This window comes from Ceratotherium simum, chromosome 6 (genome assembly GCF_057802395.1).
Source record: "Ceratotherium simum simum isolate JZ-2026a chromosome 6, ASM5780239v1, whole genome shotgun sequence".
Lineage (NCBI taxonomy): Eukaryota > Metazoa > Chordata > Mammalia > Perissodactyla > Rhinocerotidae > Ceratotherium > Ceratotherium simum.
In genome coordinates, this window is record NC_141905.1 from 73,836,508 (window position 1) to 73,854,029 (window position 17,522).

Here is a 17,522-nt window from a genome sequence, read left to right on the forward strand (position 1 = left end):
AGCAGGGTCCTGCAAAATTTTTCTGTAAAGGTTTACATAGTAAATATTTTAGGCTTTGTAGATCATGCAGTCTCTGTTTTACCTGTTCAATTCTGCCAATGAAGTTTGAAAGCAAGCCATAGATAATATGTAAATAAATGAATATGCCTGTGTACCAATAGATCTTTAGTGACAAAAATGAGCGGCGAACTAGATTTGGTCCATGGACATGGGTTGCCAACCCTGGCTTATAGTTTTCTGAATGGGAATGCATACCTGAATCTGATCATGAAGCAATATCATACAAACTTCAAATAAGGAACATTTTATTTAAAGGGGAGAGAGCTTTATTCTTCAAAAACAGTGTCATGAGAGACAAAGACAGGCTGAAAAATTGTTCCAGATTAAAGAAGCCTATGACAACTGAATGTGGTAAGTGATCCCAGATTGGATTCTATGCTGGACAAAAAAATGCTATGAGGGATATTATTGGCTCAATTCATAAATTGAAATATATATGTGTATTAAAGCATTGTATAAATATTAGATTTCTTGACATTGATAACTGTAATATAGCTATGTAAAAAGGAAGTCCTTGTACTTAAAATCTGCACCAAAATAATTAGGGGTAATAGGAGTGATGTATACAATTATTGTGTCTGTGTGTACATGAGAGAGAGAGAGAGAACGAATGATAAAAGAAATACGACAAAGTGTTAACAATTAGTGAATCTGAGTAATGGGTGTATGGGAATCCTTTGACTATTCTTGCAACTTGTTTGTACCTTTGAAATTATTTCCAAATAAATTGCTAAAAATAGATTAGGGGAAGTAGATGTACAGTTTTTTAATATTTGGCTGTACTGCATAGGATATATATTTGAATTGAAGATTATAAGAATTCCTGTGAACTTGCTCTGGCAGTAAAGGAAACGTCTGTTTATCCTTCTGCTGTACTTAGAATTACGGCTTTTAGGGAATCTGTAAATCTCAGAGGGGAATTATGTGGATGTTTTTGCTAACTTGGACCATAAAGCTCTTCTGGGTTAGTCCTGAGGGAAATTTACTTTAGGTTAGCAATACCTCATAAACCTTCTAAGAACCTCAATGTGAGTCTCAAGGTTAGTATAATATTAATGTTTTGCTTTAGTATTTTTCATGCCTTTAGAATTTGGCAAGTGTTGTTGGGAAGCCATTATTAATGTCATTTTATGTTAACTTTTTTCCTTTTGACTTAAAAACCATTAGATATGATTTTTTTAGGAAGGTAATTTTTTTCCTCTATAAGTGTAGTGGTGCTATGTGACTTTCTCTTCTCTTCAGCTCTTAACATCACTTGTTTTTCAAAATTCTGTGCTGAATTTCAAGTGTAAATCTGATGTTGCTTTTTAGCAAACTGGTGTCTGAAAATATACAACTATAAAACAGATACATTATTAGGTGGTGAGAATTAGGATTTTTTAATGGATGAAATCTCCCCTTTAAAAATAATTCAATCATAAAATGCAAACTTTTCTTGTGCTTAAATTAGCCTTGGCATTTGCTGTGGAGTTTCATTTGTGAAGAACTTTTCAGGACTAATTTGGTAAAGTGAAACAATTTCAATGTAATAAGTAAAATATCATTTTAATAAATTGCTAGGTCTGTGTGACAAAGGCTGCTGTTAAGATTGTAAACGTTTTTATGTTTACTCATGTTTCAGAAAATATCACAGTAAAAAGACTTTAGTTTTGGTAAGTGAAATTATTACACCGTATGCTTTTAAAAATATTTATAAGCTGCATAAATGTTATACATATATTTGAAAATATGCATAGTTATATTAAAAGTTTCAGTAGATGTGCATTCAGGATTCAGAAAATTCTGCTTTCTTTCCTGCTTAACATTCTTTCATTGATGGAGAACCAGTGCCTTAAAAGGCAGCCATTTTATTCTTTTATATATTTTAAAATTTTTATTTATATTTAGAAAAAATGTGCACTTCTTGTAGTTTGTACTTGGTTTTTCATGACTATATAGAACTGTACAAGTGCAATTTAATCCTTCTTCTACATAGTGGCCCTACAGATGTTTTGAGATATCTTGTTTTCCACCTACGTTCTATTCTTTAAACAAGCATCCCTAGTTCCTTCAGTCTTCACTTAACAAGGTTTCCATTCATCTTCTTGATAATGCCTTATATTAACACAGATGTTAATGAATTAAAAAATATTTTCTAATAATAATAACAGCAGCTCACTTTTACTCAGGACTTATCTGTGCTAGGTGGTGTCATAAGCACTTTACACATATTAACTCCTTTGGTCCTCCAGGTAAACATGTATATTTGTGCTCTTTTTACTCCACTTTACAGATCAGGAAAATGAGGCATAGATGTCTCACACAACTGGTCAATGATACCCAGCTAGTTAATGCCAAAATCGGGATTATGTAAATATAAGATGCACATTATCTTATTTAACCCTTTCTCATCTTTATCACCCTCTCTCGACAAACTATACTTTGTAACGACCCATTCAAAAACAGAGTTTAACAGAGTGTGGCATGTTACCTAATGTTAGACCATTACTCTCCCTTGTTCTGGACATATTTTATTAATATTTTTAAAGCAACCTAAATTTATATTTTATACTAATATTATGTTGACTTATAGTTAACCTTAGTTGTCTTTAGACAGCAAAACTTCTTACTTAGTTCATTAGTTTTTGTTTTTTATATAGCTGCTGTGAAGCAAGGTACACTTTCTCCTGTACTTGTCTATTTAATGTTGGAATCTCAGTGACATTTATTGTTAAAATAGCTTCAGCCCATCATTGTTTTTGATTCATAATTTTGGTATCTAAAGATTTAGTTAGCTCCTCCTTTTATTGGGTCAATAATCATTTAATAAGTACAGCTTCCTTGCCTTCATCCTAGGAATTGACAAAAAATGTTGAAGAGCAAACTATTGACAATAAAAAAAGGGATGGAGAATGTATGGATTAAAAGAGACTTAATAGACGTTATCAGACCACTGCAATGTGTGGATCTCATTTAGATCCTGATTCCAACATGCTTTTGAAAAAAAAGAAGCTTATAAGATAATTATAAATTTGAACACTGACTGGATACTTCCTGATATTAAATAATTATTATTAACTTCTTTTTTTTTTTTTTTTGAGAATCATAATGCAGACCTCTAGGGTTTTGGAGTAAAGCCATAATCTCTATAACTTTTCGAGAAACAGTTTCTGCTTTGTTAGCCTTGCTGCCTGTTATATGAGTATAGTTCTTTTTTGTGTTGTCTGGAAGACTCTCAGTTTTTACTACTTTTCCCAAAAATGTTTGGTAGAAGTTGGTGAAGCTCTCTGGGTCTGGAGCTTTCTTTGTGGCAAGGTTTTAAAATTACAGATGCAATTTATTTGATAGTTATAAGGCTACTTTTTCTCATCGGATTTGGTAATTTGATTTTTTTTTCAGAATTAGTCCATTTTATCTAAATTTTCAAATGTATTGACCTAAAGTTTTTCATCATATGCTTTTAATGAAGTTAGAATATTTTATAACCATGTCCCCTTTTATATTGGCTGCTTGGGACTTCTTACTTTTTGTCTTGATCGGATGATTATTTTGATTTGTTATGGTTTTTCCCCTCTTTATGTTGATGCTTAATTCATCATCTTTCAGGTTTTCTTCATTTAATTTTTTTAAGTATCTGTATTTAAAGCTATAATGTAAACAATATAAACATAGCTATAGTTATATGCTACATGATTTGGTATGTAGTATTTTAATTGTTATTTAGTTCAAAATATTTAAAAAATTCCATAGTAATTTCTTCGACTCATGGATTATTTAGAAATGTAGTTTAAAATTTTCAAACATGGAATTTTCTAGTTATTTCCTTTTTGTTATTGATATCTAGGTTATTGTATTATGGTCAGAGAACATAGTCTATAGGCTTTCCCCCTCTAAATTATTATGAAAATTTTTAAAAATACATAAAAGTTGAAAGAATTTTGCAATGAATTCTCATAGACCCACTACTTATATTCTATAATTAACCTTTTGCTTTTTCACATACCAGTATATGTATCCATATCTCTACCCATCTGTCTGTTTTTTTGTGCATTTTAAAGAAAGTTGCAAACATCAGTACGCTTGACCTCTGAACACAATGGTATGCCTATTATTAACTAGAGTTCTATACTCACATTTTTAAGGTAAAAGTTACATACAATGAAATGCACAAATTTTAATTGTACCATTCAATGAGTTTTGACAAAACATACATCTGTAACCTAAACTCAAATCAAGATAGAACATTTACCATTACCTGAGAAAGTTCTCTTATGACCCTTCCCAGTTGATACCTGTCCTGCTTCTGGATTTTTTTTCACCATTGAATAGTTTTTCCTATTCTAGAATTTCATATAAATGGAATCATATATTATGTACCCTTTTTTTTTTTTAAATAAGGCTTCTTTCACTCATCATGATGTTTTTGAGATTCACACATGTTGTATGTATTAGTAATTTGTTCCTTTTTTATTGTTGAGTACTACTACAGTGTATGGATATACTGCAGATTGTTTATCCATTCTCCTGTTGATGAATACCTGGGCCATTTCCAATTTTGGATTGTTATGAATAAAACTTCTATGAATATTCTTGTACAAGTAAACTTGTAGACATGTTTTTATTTCTCTTGTCTAAATACCTAAGAATGCTGGGTCAGAAGGAACATGTATCTTTAACTTTTTAAGAAAGTGCCAGACCTTTTTTCCAAAATGGCATAATACATTTGTTTACTAAGTTTAGTTAATTGCTTGTGTTGTTTAAATCGTTTAGATTCTTACTGATATTTTGACTGCTTGTTCTGTCAGTTATTGGAAAGGATACATTAAATTTTCCATGATGATGTTGATTTTGTAAATTTTTCCTTATAATTCTATCAATTTTTGCTTTATATATTTTGAAGCTTTGTTACTCTTCTAGAATATTGATCTTTTAATATTCATATGTAGTGATCTTTATCTTTAGTAATGCTTTTGCTGCTTTTGTCATAAAGGCTATTGTGTTCTGATACATTGTGGTCATCCCACAGAATGGACCACTCTACCCAAAATTTGGTTTGGATGTTGAGACTGATGGTGCCACACACACTCAAAGAGAGTATGAGAGTGTGAAAAGTTTCTTATTCGCAGAATGAGGCTTTCTGAGGAGAGCAGGGCAGGCTCCCAAGCAGGTCTGAAAATGGCTTGAGAGAGCAGGAAAAGGAGATTCGCTTGGTTTTTATGATTGGAGGGTTGGGGTAGAGTAAGGGAAGCATGAATGCAGGCTGGGTCTTACTTGGCCTAAAATTCCCCTTGGCCCTATAGGAGGGAGTGATACAAATAGTTGATGCTTTATTAGTAGTCTTTGTGAGTCTGTATCACAGATCACTAAATTAACTAAATAAAAATCGTTTCTCCTGTGTTGTGCATTTTCCGTGATTAGTCATTCAGGTGAATAATGATATTGTCTTGGAATAGTGTGTTAGCAGGGGAAGTGGTGAGAAGTAGTTGGATTCTAGATTTGTTTTGAAAGTGGAGACAATGGGAATCACTGACAGATCATGTGAAATGTGAGGGAAAGGAGTCAAGGATATCTCAAAGATGTTTTATCAACTAGAAGAATGGAGATGCCACATATTAGGTTGAGGAAGCCTGAGAGAAGCAGATTTACTTGTCACCAGCACATGCGTGTGTGTGTATATAAAAATACCAATTTTAAGAGTACAACTTGATGAGCTTTTAACAAATGGATACAGCTATGTAAGTACCATCTCACTCAAGATATAGAACGTTTCCATTACCCCAAAAACTTTACTTGTGCCCCTGTGCAAGCAATCTCTCGTGATCCTCTGGCCCTAGGGAACCACTGATCTGTTTTGTCATATTTTTACCTCATTTCAAATTTCATATACAAGGAATCATATAGTATGTGGTCTCTTGGTATGGCTTCTGTCACTTAGCATAATAATTTTGAGATTCATCATCTAAATTTTTGCCTGTATCAGTAGTTTGCTTCTTTTTATTCTTGACTGGTATTCCGTTGTATGGATAAAACACAATTTGTTTATGCATTTACTAGTTAGTGGACATTTGGGTCTAGTTTTTAGGTCTTTTGAATAAAACTGTTATGCATAGTTGCATATATAAGTCTTTGTGTGGGCATATGTTTTCTATTCTCTTGTGTAGGTACTGAAAAGTGGGATTATTGGGTTATTTGCTTGCTAATTATAGGTTTAACTTTATAAGAAACTTCCATACTATTTACCAAAGCAGTACTACTATTTGCAACCCATCAGCAGTGTATGAGAATTCCAATTATTTCACATCCTCACCAACACTTGGTCTTGTTAGTCTTTTTAATTTTGGCTATTCTCCTGGGAAGGTAGTGATATCTCATTATGTTTTTTATTTGAATTTCCCTGATGGCTAATGATATTGAATATCTCTTTATTTCAGTGTTTGCCATTTGTATATTTTTGGTGACATGTCTGTTCATACTTTTTGTTGATTTTAAAAATTGGATCATTGACTTCTTTTGGAGTTGTAAGAGTTATTTATGTATTCTGGATATAAGTTCTTTATTTGACATATGTTTTGCAAATATTTTCTCCCAGTTGTGGGACACTTTTTCATCTCTTCAGTGTCTTTTAAAAGGTTAAAGAGGTTTTTAGTTTTGGTGAAATACAGCTTATCAATTTTTTATGGTGTGTGGTTTTTGTTTCTACCTAAGACATCTTTTTCAAGCTCAAGGTCACAAAGGTTTTTCTCTTATGTTTTCTAGTAGGTGTTTAGAGTTTTGGTTGTTTTCCTCAAATCTGTCATCCATTTGAGTTAATTTTCATAAATGGTTTAAAGTAAGGTCTGAGATTTTTTTTTACAACAAATAAATATCAACTTGTTCCAGCAACATTTCTTGAAAAGATTTTCCTTTCCTCATTGAATAACCTTAGTACATGTGTTGAAAAGTCACTTGACCAATATATGAAGGAATCAATCTTTGGACTCGATTCTGGTCCATTGATGTGTATTATACTTACTCCAATACTACATACACTCTGTTGATTACTGTAGCTTTATAAATCAGGCAGTGTAAGTTCTCCATCATTTTTTCTACTTTCAAAAATCTTTGGACTATTCTACGTTCTTCACATTGCCATATAAAATTTAGAATCACCTTGTCGATTTCTTTAAAAAAAAAAGCCTATAGGGATTTTAATTGGGGTTGCATTATGTATATAGAGGAAAGTTGAGTCCTTAACAATATTGAGTCTTCTAACTCATGGACGTGGTGTATTTCAGCCTTTATTTAGGTCTTTAAGTTTTTCAGCAATGTTTTATAGTTTTCAGTGTACTGGTATTGCACATAGTTTGCTAAATTTATTCCTAAGTGTTTCATGTTTTTTATATAATTGTAAATGGCGTTTTGTATTTCCATAGTATAGTGGTTATCACATTTGCCGGGAAATGGCATTTTAAAATTTCAATTTATAATCATTGATTGCTATATATAGACAAACAATTGATTTTTAATATTGAACTGGTATCCTGCAACTTTGCTAAACACACTTATTAATCCTTGTAGCTTTTTGGTAAATTCCTTCTTATTTTCTACATAGATGATCATGTGCTATGCTCATGCTAATAAATGTTCTTCTTCCTTTTCAATCTGTGTAACTTTTACTGATTTTTTTTTTTTTTTGTGTTATTGCACTGGTAGATCTCTGGTACAACACTGAGTAGAAGTACTGAGAGCAGACATTCCTGCCTTTTTTTCTTATTTTAGGAGGGAATGCTCCAGTCTTTTAATTAAGTACTATGTTAGTGGTTATGTTTTTTAGATGCCTTTTATCAGGTTGAGGGTATTCACTTTTATTCCTAGTTTGCTGAGAGTCTTTTTCATGAATGATGTTAAATGTTGTCAGATAATTTTTCTGCATCTGTTGAGAAGATCATTTGTTCTTTTTTTTTTTTTTTTGATTTCTTAACATGGTGAATGACATTGATTTTCAGATGTTAAACCACTATAGCATTCTTAGATGAACGCTACTTGGTCATAATGTATTATCCTTTTCATATATTGGTGGAATTGATTTGCTAAAATGTTAAGGATTTTCATGTTTATGCTCAAAGGAACTATTGGACTATAGTTTTCTTTTCTTGTAATGTCTGTGTTTGGTTTTGCCATCTGGGCAATGGTAAAATGATTTGGGGAGTGTTGCATCCTATTCTATCTTCTGTAAGAGTTTGTGTAGAATTGGTATTATTTCTTTTTTAAAATGTTTGGTAGAGTTTCACCAGCGAAACTCTCTGGTCCAGGAGCTTTCTTTGTGGGAAAGATTTTGACTATTGCATTTATTTTCTTTAATATATGGTAGGGATATTCAAATTATCCATTTATTTTTGAATGAGCTTTGGTAGTTTGTTTTTTTAAGAATTTGTCTGTATCATTTAAGATGTTACATTTATTGGCATAAAGTTGTTCATTATATTCCCTTATTATTTTTAATGTTTTAAGATCTGTTCTGATATCTTCTCTTATATCTGATATGAGTTATTTGTGTCCTCTCTTTTTCTTGTCAGTCTGACAAGAGATAAGTAGGTTAATCAATTTTATTGATCTTTTCAAATAACCAGCTTTGTTTTCTATTTTCTGTTTTATTGATTAATGCTTTATTTGTTATATTTCTTTCCTTCTTTGGATTTTATTTACTCTTGTTTTACTAATTTCTTAAGGTGGAAGAATAGATCATTGAATTGGGATTGAGACCTTTTTCTTCCTTTTTAAAATATAAGTATTTATTGCTATAAATTTCCCTCTGCGCCAATAGTTCTCAACTTTAGTATGCATAGGAATCACCTGGAGGGTTGTTAAAATACATTGCTGTGTGCTATCCCCTGATTTTCTTGTTCATTATGTCAGGATTGGTGCCAGGAAATTTTCATTTTTCAGCCTTTTTTGTTTGTTTGTTTGGTGAGGGAGATCAGCCCTGAGCTAACATCCGTGCTAATCCTCCTCTTTTTGCTGAGGAAGACTGGCTCTGAGCTAACATCTGTTGTCAATCCTCCCCCTTTTTTTTTTTTTTTCTGTCCCCAAAGCCCCAGTAGATAGTTGTATGTGATAGTTGCACATCCTTCTAGTTGCTGTATGTGGGACGTGGCCTCAGCATGGCTGGAGAAGCGGCGTGTCGGTGTGCGCCTGGGATCCGAACTCGGGCAGCCAGTAGTGGAGTGCGTGCACTTAACCACTAATCCATGGGGCGGCCCAGGAAATTTTCATTTTTAAAAGTGAAAAAGTTTCCAGGTAATGCCAATTGCTGCTGTCAGGGACCCACCCTTGAGAATGATTGCTTTAAGCTGTGTCCCACACATTTTGAAAGGTTGTATTTTTGTTTCCATTTAGTTAAAAATATTTTCTAATTTTCTTTGTGATTTTTCCTTGGTTCCTGAGTTGTTTAGTAGTATTTAGTTTAATCCAAATATATGAAAAAATTTTAGATATCTTGTCATTATTTCTTGTTTAATTCTGTTATTGTCAGTGTCTATATTTTTTATAATTAAAAATTTTTATAATGAAGAAAAATGAACAGAGCCTCAGAGAGCTGTGGGACACCATCAAGCATATCAACATATGTATAATGAGAGTCCCAGAAGGAGAGAATGGAGAGAATGGAGAGAAAAGAAGAGGTGAAAATTTCAAGAAATAATGGCCCAAAACTTCCCAAGTTTGTTAGAAAACATTAATCTACACGTCTAAAAAGCTCAATGAACTCCACAAAAGATAAACCCAAAGAGATATCCACCCCTAGACATATCGTGGTCAAATTTCAAAAGTCAAAGAGAGAATCTTGGAAGAAGCAATAGGAAAAACAACTCATTGTGTACAAGAGATCCTCAATAAGATTAACAGCTGACTTCTCACTAGAAACCATGGGGGCTGGAAGAAAGGATGGCATATTAAAGTGCTCAAAGAAAGACTGTCAAACAAGAATTCTATATCCAGCAAACAATCCATCAGAAAAGGAGAAATTAAGATACTCCTAGATAAATTAAGAGCAGAGAGACTTTGTTACTAGCAGGTATGTCCTACAAGAAATACTAAGGAAGTTTTTCAGGCTGAAAAGAATGGACACTAGAAGATAACTCAAAGCTACATCAAGAAGTTAAGAGTTTTACTGAAAATAAATACATTAGCAAATGTAAAAGTAAAAAAAAAATTTTTTTTTTGTGAATCTTATTTTCTGACCTAGAATATGGTCTGTTATGGTGAATCTGAAATGTGAATTTGAAAAGGATGTGTATTCTGCTGTAGTTGGTTGGAGTGTTCTATAAAGGCCAATTATGTTATGGTTGATGGGGTTATTCAAGTCTTCTATATCCTTACTGATATTCTGTTCAATATTTGCCTTAGTTATGGAAAGACTAGTGTAGAAACTTCTAGTTGTGATTGTGGATTTATCTACTTAATTTTTCAGTTCTATCAGTTTTTGTTTCATAAGTTTAGATGTTCTGTTGTTAGGTATTTACACAATTAGAATTGTTAGATCCCTGTGATAAATTATCCTCCTTCATTCCGAGTTTCTTTCTGTTATCATTGCCCTTCTGCCTGAAGAGCTTCTTTTAGCATTTCTTTTAGAGCAGGTCTGCTAGCTATGGATTAGAATCCCTTTGTTTCACATAGAGGGGAAGGATAGTCTGTTGTATGTACTCAACTTTATTTCATGTTCATCCCTGAAGGATATTTTTGCTAGATGTAGAATTCTGAGTTATAGTTATTTTCAGCTCTTTAAAAAGTGTCAGGCCACTTCCTTCTGGCCCTCAGGATTTCTTAGGATAAAATCACAGTCATTGAACTGTTGTTTCCCTATGAGTAATTTGTTGGTTTTCTCTAGTTGCTTCTGAGATGTTTGATTCATCTTGAGTTTTCAGCAATTTGATTGTGATGTGTTTGGGTGTGGACTTTTTGGAATTTATCCTGTTTGTGGTTTGCTCAGCTTCTTGACTCTGTAGGACTATTTATTTATTAATTCTACCTTTTTGTTTTATTTTTGTAGAGCTTGCTCTAGGGTTTACAATATGCATCTTTAACTTATCTGTTTCTACCTTTAAATAATGTTCTACTACTTCACATATAGTGTCAGAACCTCAGAATACTATACCTGCATTTCCTTCTTTTTCCTTTGCACTAATATCATATCTCATATGTTATGAACACCATAATAAATTTTTATAACTTTTGCCTTTGACAGTAAATTATCATTTTAGGGAGAGAAAAAATGAGAAAATGAGAAATGATGCCAAAATATTTTGTTACCTCGAATGTTTACAGAGTCCTATGTGCACATTTCCAAATGCAAAAATAGTAAGAATATAAGGAGAATGTAAATCATAATTAATTTTATATTTCAAGTTTATCACCTGTATCTGAACAAAATGCTTTCTTTAATTTTTCATTTGAAACTGACGTATCACCTGTGAGTTTCTTGATTGAATTGCTAGTGACCAAACCTTGAGAAATACTGCTGTAGTATTTAAGAATACACCCTTTGGTGTTATAACTGTCATAGCTCTTACACTTTTAATTTTTTTAATGTTTGACAAATAGTTGTGTGGAATATTGTATGTCATGGTGAACTGCCCATGACTAGTAAGGTGAATATATATATATTTTTAATTAAACTTTTAATTTTGAGAGTTGAATTAAGATTCATATATACTTATAAGAAATAACAGTGATCCTGATGTGGTTTTCCTCAGTGGTAACATCTTGCAAAAATATGGTACAATATCACAAGCTGGATATTGACATTGATATAAGCCATTAATCTTATTCAGATTTCCCCAGGTTCATTTGTACTTGTTTGTGCATGCATGTGGTATGTATGTGAGCATGTGTGTATGTATTTAGTTTTGTGACATTTTATCGCATATTGTTTCATGTATCTACCACAGTAGTCAAGATACAGAATAGTTCTATTACCACAAGAATCCTTCACATTGCCTTTTTTTTTTTTTTTTTTGGTGAGGAAGATTAGCCCTGAGCTAACATCTGTTGCTGATCCTCCTCTTTTTGCTGAGCAAGATTGGCCCTGGGCTGACATCGGTGCCCATCTTCCTCTACTTTATATGTGGGACGCGTGCCACAGCATGGCTTGATAAGTGGTGCGTAGGTCCATGCCTGGGATCCGAACCCATGAACTGAAGTGGGAGTGTGCAAACTTAACCACTACGCCACTGGGCTGGCCGCCCATGTTGCCTTTTTAAACCACACCCACTTCCCTTCTATCCTCACTCCTCTCTCAACCCTAACCCTTGGCAATCACCGATGGATCTGTTCTCCATTTCTATAATTTTGTCATTTCAAGAATGTTATGTAAATGAGCCATTTACATTCAAGGAATTTTGATATGTTAGTGCCTAAGTCTGCTATTTTATTATTTGTTATCGATTTGTTTCCTGTTTCTTGTACCTCTGTTTCTCTTTACTTGCTTTTAGTAGAGGTTGCTCTGGCTATTACTGTCTACTAGTATCAACATTTTACCACTTCAAGTGAAGTGTGGAAACTTTGCTTTCATTTACATCCCCTCATCTTCCCCACTTTTAAATATCATTGTCTTGAGTATCAGATGATGTGATAATTTTTGTTTCCTTCATCAAATATGATTTATAAACCTCACAGAGGGGAAAGGATAGTGTATTATATGTCTCATATTTCTGCTCTATTTGTTGTTCTTTCCTGATGCTCCAAGATTCCTTCTTTTATTATTTCATTTGTGTTTGGAGAATTTCCTTTAGCCATTCTTTAAGGGGAGGGCCACTAATTTCAAAGTCTTTTATTTTTTTTCATCTAAGAGTCTTTTTTTCTCCTTAATTCCTGAAGGATAGTTTTGCCGGAAGTAGGATTCATACCTGACAGTTCTTTTTTCCAGCATTTGAAAAATGTTGTGCTGCTTCCTTCAGACCTTTATAGTTTCAGATGAGAAATCCACTGTTATTCAAACTAATGTTCCCCTTTAGGCAATGTGTCATTTCTTGCTGGCTGTTTTTAAGATCTTTTTTCTTTGTCTTTAGTTTTTACAAGTTTACTTATGATGTGTCTTGGCATGAATTTATCTGAATTTATTCTTTTTAGACTTCTCTCAACCTCTTTAATCTGTGTTTATGTCTTACAAAATTTGGATGTTTTTAGCCGTCATTTCTTTAAATAGTCTTTCAGCTCCATTCTCTTTTCTCTTATTCTGGAATTCCAATGATATAAATGTTGGATCAGTATGTATTGTCCCAAAGGTTTCTGAGACTCTGTTGACTCTTGTTCAGCCTGTTTTCTCTGTTGTTCAGATTGGTTAAATTTTATTGATCTGTCCTCAAGTTTAGTAATTCTATCCTCTATTAGCTCCACTCTACTATTGAGCCTGTCCATTTGGTTTTTATTTGTTATTGTATTTTTCTGTTTTTTTTCCTAAATTTCTTTTTTTTTTTTTTTTGGTGAAATTCGTTGTTTCAAGAGAACTTATAATTGCTTGTTGGGTATTTTTATCATAGCTACTTTAAAATTCTTGTCAGATAATTTCAGCATTTCAATGTTAGTGTCACTTGATTGTCTTTTCTCATTAAAGTTGTGATTTTACTGGTTCTCGGTATGACAAGTAATTTTTGATTGTATCCTGGATATTTTGGCTTTTGTATTAGGAGTCTTTGCATCCTATTTAAGTCTTCTGTTTTAATAGGCAGTAACTCTGTTTAGGTTTAGCATTCAGGTCTTGTGGTGAGATCTCCCTTTAAGTCTCAGGCCTGGTGGGGAAGAGTTCCTCTTCCCCTCTCTGCTTATTATAAGCAGTGTTTGGTGGATTCCTCTTGCTGGTGCTGCTAGGGTCATTTAAGGTTGTCCATGGGACTCTTGTTCAATCTGGGGGAGGAATAAGCCTACCTGAGTTGCCTTTCATTGCTAGGTTAGAGGTTGAGAAATGCTGGGAATAAGTAGCCATCTTCTGTTGGGTGGGGAGTCATGAGACACCCATACTCTAGTCCTGGAGTCCCTAACCTGTCTTTCTCTTTACACCTTTAAGATTTCTCCTTTAGTTGTCTCTTTATTTTAGTCTGTTGTTGTACTTAGTGGTGAGGAGAGAGAGAAATTAGTCTACACCATCTTGTCCCTCTTCTTAACTTTTAAACTTCTGATGGGTTACTTAATTTTTCTAACTCTAAATTTCCTCAGCTGTAAAGAAGGGATAGCAATAGTAACCTTTCAGAGGGTTATTATTAAATGAAATATTAAGCTACTTCCTGAGATGAAGTATGTGCTCTCTTAGATAATGATGCTACTGCTGATTGCAAGATTGTTTATTGCATCGTTGTTTTTAAGAACAAATTGAAACCCAAATGAGTCACAATGTAGAGTTATTTAAATGAGTTATGTATCATTGATACAATGGAATTTAGCTGTTAAAAAATAATAAATGGGAGGGGCCGGCCCGGTGGTGCAAGCGGGTAAGTGCGTGAGCTCCACTGCTGCAGCCCGAGGTTCGCTGGTTCGGATCCTGGGCACGCACCCGTGCACCACTTGTCAAGCCATGCTGTGGCGGTGTCCCATATAAAGTGGAGGAAGATGGGCATGGATGTTAGCCCAGGGCCAGTCTTCTTCAGCAAAAAGAGGAGGATTGGCAGATGTTAGCTCAGGGCTGATCTTCCTCACCAAAAAAAAAAAAAAATGGGACATGGAATGTGCCCCTAATATTTTGTTAAGTGAAAAAATATTAAAATAGAATGATTTTTTGGTACAAATGTTTATAGGTATGTATGTACATCTAGGTCATTTACATGTGTTTTGTGTATGTGTAATAAAATTATTCACAACTATAGTTTGAAAATAGTTTGAACATAACACTGTGAAAATTCCTCTAGATAGTGGGCTGAGGGAGAAGGTAGTATTCACTTTTATATTATATACCTCTTTATTACTACAATATTTTTTGGTAAGAAGCATGTTTATTTTTATTAAGAGAATGAATAAAAATATGAAAAACATTCAGTTTGGCTATATATGTAGTTTTAATAGGTGGTTAAAAAATATTAAATTATTTCCGATAAGTTATTATTAACTTCATTCTTTGGAAATTACCTCTAAAATGTAATGCCCATTAGTTCCAAGAGTACTCTGAAATTTCTTCACATATGTTTAGTTTTCTCAAAGTAAAATTGGCTTTAATGACTCCTTTTTGACACTTCTGTGTTTTATGACCATTGAAGTATCACTTTCTTCACCTTCACATTGTGTAAGTGTGAAGAATGTTTAAGCATCATCTTTATTTTCTGTTACTTAATTTGAGTATTTTCAGTGAGCGTTCTAGGATGCCAAAGTTTAGGTGACAGTTAGAGGGAAGATGGAGGTGTGGTCTGGGTGGATGTGTAAAGACTAATGACGGATTTCTATATAATTGCTCTTTATAATCTAAATTTTCTAAGACCAAGGATCTGTGTGTTTTTTTTAAGGGTCTGTGTTTTTTATCTGCATATTCTTAAAAGCATGCCTTGCATATGATTAGTGCTTGTATCAGTGAATTTGCAGTAAGGAGTTCTTTCTAGATATATCAAGCAGAATGGAATTTAGTACAGGGAGTTAATTACAAAAGTGCTAGAAACACCAAAACGAGGAGATCACTCAGAAATCTGGAGGCTGCTACACACCCAAGCTGGAGCCTATGACCACATTTGCCATTGAGCTACTTACTGTAGGTACCACTGCTGTCACTGAGCAGGAGCTACCCCTGCTGCTGTTGCTATAAAGCCACCATTCTTGTTACCTAGTGTAGTCTCCTGCCTGTTCCTGCTGCTAGAGATGAAAGCAGAGTGTCTTTCTTTTTGCCTTGTAATCTCTCACCAGTACTCCCTTTGGTGGAACCTAACAGTAACACAACTGTCAAGGGAGTCTTGGAAATTTAGTTTTTAGGTTTTCATCAGCAATACAAGGTATTCTAGTAGGGAAAGTGGGACTCATAACCAAGAGATAAAGGATCAGCACAATGCTAAAAATTGTTAAGGGCTGGGGTCATGTCTTTTTTTTATCTTTGTAATATCAGTGACTGACTCAGAGCCTTTCACATAGTAGCCTGTCATAACCTATTTGTTAAATCTTTTTTTTCAGGGTTATTTACAAATACAGAAATGTATGTGAGAATAAAATTTTCCTTTTTCTCTTGTACACACAAATATTTGACATTTTCAATATTTCAGAGTTTAATTTATTAATCTATAGAAAGACCAGTCTTACTCAACTTCAACCCTAGCACCTAACATGGTAACTAGCGCATATTTAATAATTGTTTCTTGATTAGATGAATATCAGGTATACTTTATTTACTCATAAAAATGTGGTGTTAGAATTGACTAGCTGGTAGTTTGGTGATGTATTAGTTATATTTTTTAATACTACTTGAAGTTCACGATTTATCTTCTTTTTCTTACAGCATCAAACACTTGGCTTGTTCCAGAAACTAAAGGAGCTATTGTTCAAGGCGGTTATGGCCATACCAGTGTGTATGATGAAATAACAAAGTCCATTTATGTTCATGGAGGCTATAAAGCATTACCAGGCAATAAATATGGATTGGTAGATGATCTTTACAAGTACGAAGTTAACACTAAGACTTGGTGAGTAGATTGGGCAGAAGTATGATGAGAAAATTTGTCACTATTATATTTTATATTTGGGGCGTTTCTAAATATTTTCAGGGAGACATTCTTGGCCTTTTTCCATCTTTGTTTCAACTTATGATGTTCTATTATGTAGCAAAGGCACAAAACAGTACGTTTTCTATGTAGCCATCATTACTGTAAATGATCGACCTTAAAATGGTTTCTGATCCTGTAGATGTGCTTACTCTGTATGCATTACTTATACTTATAAGTGCTGATATCATGTTCAATTCAGATGAGCAATTTTGCTTACCAGTATAACTTTGAGCTTTGATATTGTATGTCCTGGGATTTGTTTTTCTTTACTCACATTTTATTGTCATTTGTAAATTTTAAAAACCTTTCTTCAGTTTTATCATCTAGTTTCCTGTGTAATAGAAAGCTTGAGGCATTTAGGTAGATTTTCCCTTTTTGTTGCTATAAACAGTGCTACATTGTACATCTTGTACTGGTCTTCTCATGCACATATACAAGAGTTTCTCTAGGGTATATACTTGAAAGTGAAATTGCTGTGTCTGAGGATATTCATATCCTCAACTTTACTATATGTTGTCTAATTGCTCTTCAAGTCACTCTGGTAATGTATACTTCCACCAGCAAGATTTGAGTGTCCCTGTGTCTTCATCTTCCCACTGGACTTTGGTAATTTTGCCAACACAATGGATGCGAATGGTATCTTACTGATATTTTAATGTGCGTACACTGAGTACTACTGTGTATAAGCATCTTTTTATGTGTTCATTTGCAGTTTGTGTTTCCTATTTAGTGAATTGCCTATTTATAACCATAATGTTCTCTTCATGTTTGAAATATTATTCA

At 33.4% G+C, this 17,522-nt stretch overlaps 1 protein-coding gene across 4 annotated transcripts in view; it reads left to right on the forward strand.

Moving 5' to 3' along the window:
- The window catches only part of ATRNL1 (attractin like 1), a 773,536-nt gene that overhangs the window by 83,422 nt on the left and 672,592 nt on the right, over positions 1-17,522 (forward strand). For all 4 annotated transcript variants that reach the window (XM_087432666.1, XM_087432665.1, XM_087432664.1 and 1 more), the window contains one exon: positions 16,475-16,658. In XM_087432666.1, coding sequence (XP_087288792.1) covers positions 16,475-16,658 — 184 coding nt within the window. The remainder of the gene's footprint in view (positions 1-16,474; positions 16,659-17,522) is intronic.